A 9,131-nucleotide genomic window follows, 5' to 3' on the forward strand; every position below is an offset into this window, starting at 1 on the left:
GACAGTGTTGAACACCACAAGTACTATTATTACATTTGGACAGCGCAGAAAGTGCAGAAGTATTTCCAGTCACTTTTTCAGGTGAGTTGATTTTGTTGCAGTAATGGGAACGTATTGGGTTAAATGTGCTAGGTACGTCTACCTGCACTGAAGAAAGACGGTCCAAAGACTTCCTCTTTGCAGGGAGGTAGATGGTGACTGGATATGACACAGCACTTACTTTTTATGTGACTTTCCACAGGCAGGCATTTTTCTGCAACTGTAGCAGATTTTTAGCAGTTTTGTCTTGTTATACTTACTGTTTATTAAAAATTAATGTATTGGTAGATTTGACATATTCTTACTCAGAAATGATCACTCCTGCTGTGGTCCCTGTGTGCTGCTCGTGGCACACAGAGACTGAAACACTTGCACAGCTGTTTGCAGTCTCTCCCGACAGCTTAGACACAGGAGCCAGGGCTGACTGTAACCTAGGGATCCGAGCACTGCCATTGGTCCAAGGCAGGCTGAAGTTATAACCACCATTTGCCACTGAGCAATTCAGAAATGGGATTTTTCTTGCCATTTTTAGCCTTCTCTTTTGTAGGCTGCAAGATGTGTGCTTTGCCATCCTCTCAGAGGAGCTGCATGCAGTCTCTCCTACATATGTATCAGGGACCATTACCATCATATTTGTTCATTCAAGTTGCTTTGCTCTACTTGCATCTTACAGTGCATGAAGAGTTGATCACAAAAGAAAAGACAGTCAAAGATGCTATATATGGAATAAATATTTTTGGCCATTTTTAGCTTGCTTATAGGTATCAATGACTGTTTTCAGCTAAAACGTAAGGGGAAAAAACAGAAATAAACTATATTGTCATTTACTGTGAACCTTCCCCCCCTCCTCCCCGAAAATCTTTGAACAGTGTGTACTGCTCTTCCCTTTACTGTGATAGACTGAATCACAGGATCACGGGATGCTTCAGGTTGGAAAGGCTCTCCGGATGCCTCCAGACCAACCTCCTGCTCAAAGCACAATCAGCTACGAGATCAGCCCAGGTTGCTCAAGGCTTTATCCTGTCTGGAAACATCCCAGCTTTGCACATAAAATACAAAACCCTCCTTGCTATCCTGTCTTTTCTTCAGTAAGTCTTGTTACAGGTAGAACCAATGTGACACCGTATCTTGAACCTTTTATGGCCATATTTCAAAGATTAAACTGTAAGCTTCTTTCCCTAAGAGTTCATTGTAAACTGAGTATGGTTGATAAATAGGTCTCAATTCAAAAACATATGTGTGCAACCACCTGATGTGAATGATTCCCCACTAACTAACAGTGCAGCAGATCTAAAGATAATTTAAATGTGCCTGAAATTAGGCAGGTACTTAGAAATTTTGCCACGCTGGGGTCCAAATCATTCTGAAGCAAGGTGGAAAACCAAAGGAAGAAAGTCATCAAAACCAAACAGGCTGCAGATATTCAGCTGACTATTTTGTTCAGTATTTGCATTGTTTGAAAGATAACCGTGAAGCATCTCTCGGTTATCCACAAGGCTCCCATCTGGCTGTTTACCAGTGAAGTCTGAAAGGCTGTTGGGCTCCACGTGATTTCTGGTATTGCAAGTAGGTTGGTTTTGTTTCCTCGTTCAGAGGTGTTCTAGTCCAAAGACATTGCATGGGGAAACTGTCAGGTCATGAATAAAAGATAAAAAGCCCAATGTTTTATAAGCAACTTCGTTGGATTGGTTCAGGAACTGGTTCAAACTGCAGAGATGCAATCAGCAGACAGGTGACTTTCCTGACAGTTTTATAATCATACTGAAATTTTAAAAATAAGTATCTAATGCTTATGTCGAATACCAAAACCATGGTATACTTCATAAACTACACACACAGCAGGAGGGTGAGGGAGCGACGGGCGGGGCGGGGCGGGGCGGGGCAGGGCAGGAGCCCGCTACCGCCACCTCGGCCCCGCCGCTTCTAGCACTTTCTCTACACCGACGTAAGGCGGGCCGGGGTCCTCCCCGCCGCCGGCCGCGCCCCGCTTCCCCAGAAGAAACGGGCCTCGGGGTCGGGCAGTGTCCCTCGGCCCCCCGCAGCCCCGGCTGGGCTCTCCCCCGCCCCGCGGCTACCCCACACCGACCCCCCGCGGGCCTCTCGCTCCGCGGCCCAACCGTCCGCCGGCGCTGGCACCGCCGAGCCCCCCATCCCCCGCCGCACTTTGGTCGTGCCCTGCTCCTCCCTCTCCCTCCGCCGCGGCGCGGAGTGGGCCAGCCCGCCCCTATATAAGAGCCGGGTGGGCGGCTCCGCGCTGCAGCGTCGACGGCAGCGGGGGTTTGCGCGAGTGGTGTCATCGTCGTTCCTGGGGCGCAGCCTGCCTTCTTCCCGGCTCCCTGCAGCCATGGCCTGGCAACCTATGGAGATCAACCCCGAGGTGCGCGAGGGGCGGCGGGGCCGCGGGATGGGGATGGGGGCCGCGGGATGGGGCCGGGGCCGCAGGATGGGGCCGGGGCCGCAGTGGTGTGATGGGGGCGGGCGGTGGGGCGCCGTCTCTTCCCGGCACTCACCCCTCTCTCCCCGCCCTGTCTTCTAGATGCTGAACAAAGTGAGTCCCCGCCGCAGGACCGCCGCGGGCGGGCGCCGCCCCTTCTCCCTTCATCCCTCGGCATCGCGCCCTGCCGGGGCAGCGCCGGCTGGAGCGGCGCGGAACCGCCGCGCGGGGCGCGGCCGCACCTGCGGAGCGACGCTGAGGCCGCGCCCTCCCCTGGGGGCCCCCTCTCGGGCGGGTGGTGCCGGCGGCGGCGCCTGGGCGCGGCCGGCAGGTGGCGCCGCGGTGCCGCGCGTTGTGCTGTGTCACTGGGGCGCGGCGCGGGGGGGGCCAGGCCGGGTCCCGCCGTGAGGGTCGGGGAGGGGAGGATGTCGCGGCCGTGCCACCCGCTCGCTGTGCCCCGTGCAGGTGCTGTCCCGCCTGGGTGTGGGTCCCGGCTGGCGCTTCGTGGACGTGCTGGGTTTCGAGGAGGATGCGCTGGGCGCCGTGCCGGTCCCGGCCTGCGCAATGCTCCTGCTGTTCCCCCTCACCGAGCAGGTAGGCGGTGGGTGGTGCCCCCCGCGGGGTGGGGGCGCGCTCCCGGGGGGGCGGCTGTTGTGTCCCTCCTGGACTGTCCTCCTTCGCAGGTCCTCTGGGCTGCAGCCCTGGAGGCAATGGCTGGGTTCAGGCGCCGAGCCTGCGGCTGCCCCTGGTGCTGTGTGACAGCTGATGACGTACAGGGTTTCTGCTGTCACCCCGGGTAGGCCAACTAGGCCATGTCTGGTCCAAATGCCCCTGGAATAAAAAGCAGGCTGTTGTCAGCAGCAATGTCTATACCCGCTGGCTGCTGTCAGGAGCGTGCCTGTGTCATCTCTCCAAGCATCAGATGGTTGGGAGTGGGTTTGGCTTGCACTGGGACTGTAGGTGGCTGGTGGGGTGGTGGGTAGTATGTGCTGGGTGCTTGGCCCCAGCCTCCAAATAGCCTGAACTAAAATGCACTGGGCAACAAAACAAGGCCTTTTATTCTAGTGCTTCTCTTACACTTTGCTTTGTGTATCGCACTGAGGAAAAAACGTTAGCCATCTTGGGTGTGAGGAGTAGCGATTCTGTTACCATGCTGAATCATTGCATCTGGAGAGGCGTAATTTACTTCTGTATGATTAATATTTTTAGTCCAATTGATGCTAAGGCAGTAGATGAGGAGATGGACTTTGAAATAAAGTATATTTAACAGGTTCTTCAAAGGAAGGATTATAGCTTGTCAGTAGTGATGGGTGGTTTTACACTTGTCTATATGTTATTCTGATGGGGAGAGGTTCGTGAAGCAAAGTAACCTAAAGGTACAAAGGCAAGCTATTGCAGAGACATGCTAAGTAGTCTCATTAAATGAACCAAAACAATTGAGAGAAGATATAAAAGAGCCTATCCATTACATGATTTCTCATCCCAAGCTATTTCCAGTGTACAGAACAGATGGAGAGGCTAAGAACAGTGCTTTTGGATAGGACTGAGTCATGCAGGTAGTCCATTAAGACTTGGCCTGCATCCAGTATAGACATATGATGCTTTACTGGACCTGTGCCACAAAGATGACTTCCTGGGTAAATCTTTGTCCAATCCTAGTATTGATTCTCCTGCACAACTCATTTGTCTAGTAGTTTGCACAATAAAAATATCACTGTGGTGAAATGCTTAAGACACTTATATGTTTACAGCATGAGAACTTCAGGAAACAACAGACTGAGAAAATAAAGGACCAAGAAATCAGTTCCAAAGTGTATTTCCTGAAGCAGACAGTCAGTAATTCCTGCGGGACAATTGGTCTGATACATGCAGTTGCTAATAACAAAGGCAAACTGAAGCTTGGTGAGTATGCGTGTTCTGAAGTGCTTGAATTTCCATTCTCCTATAGCTGAAGCTATGGGAGACACCTGGGGCTTTCATGCAAGCCAAGTTAAGGCATGCAGTACTGCTTCACTTGGTAAGTGGGTCTTTCAGCTCTTGGGAGAGGGGTGTGTGGTCTTGCTTACTGCCTGAATCACAGGAGGGAATGTACTTTGACTCCTGTCTGGTAGCTGCAGAGGTATCATCCTAGTGAGCAATGCAAGAGGAAAAGGGCACATAGTAGGACTGGCCAAAGTATATTTGTAATTAGGAAGTACCATGTTCAGAAGTAGCTGTTGACATTGGTGTTGATGATGTCAACTGAAGAGATAAAGTTCTTCATGCCACTTACGTCTAATGTAAACAGACTTGCTCAGGGTAGCCTGTAAATCAGTCTAAAACATGTTTTTGTCTTGCTGGGAAAGTAGTATAGGATGATAAGGGTCTGTAAGTAGACTTTTCCTGCAGAGGTAATAGTTTTGATGGTTCTTTTCCTATAGAAAAGGATATAAAACTGGCAACTGGTGGCTGGAAACTCCTAGGAAACAGGATGGCAAGTTCTTGTTAAAAAAGGGCTGTCACTGAGTCCAGGAAATACTTTATTGTTCAAAGACTAGAGATCTGCAAAATACAACTTCTTATTATTCCAAGAGAACTTGAACCCTTTGGGTGACGTGGGATTCCTTCTTAAATAAAGGAAAATAGCTATGGAAGGCTAAATGGGAGTAGCTTTGCTTTACTCTTCTTGAGAGGATTTTCTGAAATAGCACACTCTTGATGAGTGAAATGAATGCTGCATGTAAGACCAGAACTCAATGCATCTTAGTACTGCACTACTAATTTATGTTCTGGAAAACCAAAGTAAGCCTAGCATGACAAGGGCTGTGTTCATTTCAAGGCAGGGAGACAACTTAATTTCATCTACCCATATTCTGTTAGTTGATACTTAAGTGTTCTCACAGCTGGCACCTCTCTTGAATTTCTTTAAAATAGGACTGAACACCTCTGCCAAATCTGCAAGGGGGAGAATCAGAAAAGCTAAATCCCATTTGAAAGTGAGTTCTAAGACAAGCATCCAGAGTACCCTGAAGCACTTGAACTCTGGCTGTTTGTGTAGATTGTTGTTAATAGCTTCTGAATAACAAGCTTACTTCAAGTGGCAGTTAGAATATGCTTATGCTGGAGATAGTTCCAAGCTGAATGCAATGACTCCTAGTTAGTGCAACAAGCATTGATTACTCTGGGCTGCATCTGAACTGTAACTGATGCTCTACCTATACTGAATAAAATCTTCGATCTTGTGCAGATGAGGGGTCTGCCCTGAAGAAGTTTCTTGATGAAACAGCTGATCTGTCTCCTGAAGAGAGAGCTAAGCATTTTGCAAATAATAAGGTATATGAACTACGCAAACTGCTGACAGCTATCGGCACTTAAGGATGTAGTAACTTGTATCTTGCTTTCTCTTAAGGCTATACAGGAAGTCCACAATTCGGTTGCACAAGAAGGACAATGCCGGGTAAGATAACACGTAAAATCTTGGGAGAAGGGGTTGATGAAGGTGGTAGAGCAAAACAATTTTTTCTCTGGCAGGTAGCTGTTACAGCTCATGAGGAAAGAGAAATGAGTGACTCATGGGTGAATGCTTGTGTAGGGTTTCTTCCTCAAATGTGGATTGAAAATTTGGGTTCACACCCAGTCTGAAAATGCGACTGTACATGAGGATTTTTGGCTCTTGACCTTGTAGAGGTCTCGCAGAGACCTCTTCAGCTGAACTTTGTAGTCCTTTGCTGTTGCTTTGTTATTGAGATCTCTGTCCTGTAGTCACAAGTAGGGTTCACAGTACTAGGCTTTTTTCAATCTAACAAATGTATCTAATGGTCTCTCCTAAGGTTGAGGACAACAGTGTGAACTTCCACTTCATTCTGTTTGTCAATGTGGATGGACATCTGTATGAATTGGGTAAGGTCCTGAGAACTCTGGAGTTGGACTGGGCCTACTTTACACTGTACAGCAGCACTGTGGGCTCAGGCTAGATACTTGGAGCTAGTTACGCTGTTTACTGAGGCTCTCAAAGCCAATACGTAGTTTGTACCTTCACTTGAAGATGTTAACTGAAGATGGGTTGCACTGAAGGCCTAGGCCCTCTTGTAAAGCATGTCATCTCCTGTAGAGCTGGGAATACTTAGTCCCCTTCTCGCTCAAGCTATGTATTGACAATTATTCTGACCTCCCAAGTATCTTCATGTGTGTACTTGTTTCTTGGGTCCACTATGCTCAGTTCTGCTAATTCAGAAGTAATATTAAGTACACCGAGTGATTGGACTTTCTTTCACAGATGGGCGTATGCCATTTCCTGTAAACCATGGCACAAGCTCAGATGACTTGCTATTGAAGGTAGGACTTCTCCCTAGCTGCTTTTTTCTGTGAAAACGGCTTATAAAAGGGTGAGAGGCATGCATTCAGTATATAGTGGCTGTACCTACTTGCTGTACAAGGTGGTCCTTCTTATACCACGGTAACGAGGGAGCGTTGTGCCACAGAGCTAGATATCTGTTAAGCGTATTAGCTGGTCCTATGAGACCTTGTAACTTAGTTGGTGGGACCCAGAGAGGAGCTGCAAAGACTTGGTCTCTAACAGCAAGTGTATTCTGATAGTCTAAACAGCATTTCTCTTATCTTCCAAGGATTCTGCTAAGATCTGCAGACAATTTACAGAACGTGAAAAAGGAGAAGTTCGTTTTTCTGCTGTGGCTTTCTGCAAGTCTGCCTGAGACTCTGAAGAGATGCAAGGAAAGCAGTCTAATAGCACACCAGTAAATGCAGTCTAAACTCCAGCGCTTCAGTACTTGTTAAACACAGCTGTTCTGGTAACTTAAATTGTTTCCACCTTTTGCTATACACAGGAGCAACATCAGCTGAGCTTATGCTAAAGGATGAGCTCAAGTTTTAATGTGAACAGTTCGGACATATCGGATGTCTTTAGACTCTTTTGTCACATGTTAAGTAGAAAATGCTTAACAGGGCTTGTTTAATCTGTGTCATGTTAATTGAGCTGTTGGTTGATATTTCCTTGTCCTTAATGAGAATAAAATGTTCTGCTGGAAGACTAAATGGACTAAAGTGATCACTAACTTTCTCTAAAAGGAGTTACATGTGGCATCCTCTATAAACCCTGTTTTCAAAGGACCCTTGAAGCTCTCCTCTGAGTGAAAAGTTAATGTCAGCCTCAGGTTAGCAAACAATTGCTTTTTCTAGTCTCCTGAAGGCCTCCAAGGATGGAGAGATGCACCGTTGTCTGCATAGCATGTTCCAGTGCTGCACTACCCTTCTAGTAAAGCTTTTCCTAATGTCCAGTCTGAAACTCTTAAGCAGCAATTTGCCACCCTGAATACATTTAGTTAGAGGGTTAAGGTGTGATAAACACTGAAATGTAAACTTGAAGCTGTCTGCTTTTAAACAGGGGCTGTATGTATTAATGACACAAGCAACAGAATACCCACTGAATTGGTTGGTGGTGTTTTTCCTTACAGGAGACAGTATTAGAACAGGTTTTTTCCCTGCCTGTGGTTAAAAGCAATCTGCTGGCTAATGCTGAACACAGTCCTTGGCTAGCTGGTGTGTGCTTATTAACTTGTGATTGTGCTAGGAAGGCCTTGAAAGAGGCTATACTACCTGTCCCTTCCAAAATGACCTAAAAATGGAGAAACCCACAGTACATGAATTTTTAATAGCAGGATGAAATTTTGGGTTCAAGGGGAAGAAAGATACTTGATACATATTACATATTCCTTGGCCTCAACTCCGTGACCTGTGGAAACTATTCTTACCTGGATTTAGCTGCTGTTTATCTGCAGCTCCTTGCTGATACCTCGGGTAGCTGTAAGAAGGGATAAAACACCCTTCAAGTCGGGCCTTTCTTCTAATGCATTGTGTCCCAGTCTGTGCCTGCCAGCCATGTTGTATGGTGCTGCGTAACTTCAGTTCTTAGGTGGTCGCTAGTGCTCTCTCTATGCTCCAAACTGTTCCCGGCTTCTAGGCTTTTTTGAAGGGTAATTGAAATACAAGCTTTGATTAAAGCCATGTGTGGTCTGAAGGTGTTTGGTGTTGGGCCTTGTTACTGCTCATGTAATTACCTGATAGCTGAAGCTAGCAGGGGATTGTTACACATTTTAATTCAAATTCTGAGGATTAGCTAAAGCTCAGAGTACTTCAATTCTGAACATCAGTCTCTTTCAGTTTCTGTTAGCAGGGAGGCGAAAGCTATCTGCCAAGAAAAGGTCTCTGTCGCTCGCTGTTCTCTACAACAGCATCTTATTCTGCCTGTTAGTGGATGTTGTCGCAGGGTGGAGGGAGGCCTCCTGGGGCACCTCCGCTGCAGCCTCCTGCTCCAGCGCAGGCTCAGAGCCATGCCTGCGGCTCAGGCTGCTTAGCAACAGAGCCTGCAAGAGAAGAGGAAATGCATGTGGCATGAGCACGGGAGGATGATGGAAGGAGCAATAAAAATCAGATACGGTAGGAGGAGGGAGCAGAAGAGAGAGCAGAGCCCAGTCAGCTGTATGCCATACCTGAGGGAGCATGCTTTATTTCTGCAGGGGTCCCTTTTCATGCCTTTAAGGCCTTTGCCGAGGGTACCTGCTGTAACTGTGCCTGTGTACAGTTACACAGGCAGGCAGTCAATGCTGAAGCAACCTGAAAGTGCCTTTGAGATACTACTGTATTTTTTTATAGTGATTGCAGC

At 47.7% G+C, this 9,131-nt stretch overlaps 1 protein-coding gene across 2 annotated transcripts; it reads left to right on the top strand.

Moving 5' to 3' along the window:
• The first annotated feature begins 2,284 nt into the window (after positions 1-2,284).
• On the top strand, positions 2,285-7,504 carry UCHL1 (ubiquitin C-terminal hydrolase L1). 2 transcript variants are annotated; one of them, XM_076336169.1, is made up of 9 exons: positions 2,285-2,416; positions 2,576-2,587; positions 2,939-3,067; positions 4,225-4,375; positions 5,700-5,785; positions 5,862-5,909; positions 6,283-6,352; positions 6,729-6,787; positions 7,078-7,504. In XM_076336169.1, the coding sequence occupies exons 1-9, from the start codon at positions 2,384-2,386 to the stop codon at positions 7,162-7,164; spliced, it is 675 nt and encodes a 224-aa protein (XP_076192284.1). In that variant the 5' UTR covers positions 2,285-2,383; the 3' UTR covers positions 7,165-7,504. The 2 variants fall into 2 exon arrangements, with proteins under 2 accessions (XP_076192284.1, XP_076192285.1); XM_076336170.1 differs by lacking the exon at positions 2,576-2,587.
• The last annotated feature ends 1,627 nt before the right edge of the window (positions 7,505-9,131 follow it).

The sequence above is a fragment of the Aptenodytes patagonicus genome, chromosome 4, assembly GCF_965638725.1.
Source record: "Aptenodytes patagonicus chromosome 4, bAptPat1.pri.cur, whole genome shotgun sequence".
In the NCBI taxonomy this organism is placed as follows: Eukaryota; Metazoa; Chordata; class Aves; order Sphenisciformes; family Spheniscidae; genus Aptenodytes; species Aptenodytes patagonicus.

Bases quoted from the DNA above. Each gene is read 5' to 3' on its own strand.
- UCHL1 (XM_076336169.1), top strand. From the start codon at position 2,384: ATGGCCTGGCAACCTATGGAGATCAACCCCGAG. The intron at 6,353-6,728 runs GTAAGGTCCTGA...TTTCTTTCACAG, and splicing joins TGGACATCTGTATGAATTGG to ATGGGCGTATGCCATTTCCT. The intron at 6,788-7,077 runs GTAGGACTTCTC...TTATCTTCCAAG, and splicing joins CAGATGACTTGCTATTGAAG to GATTCTGCTAAGATCTGCAG.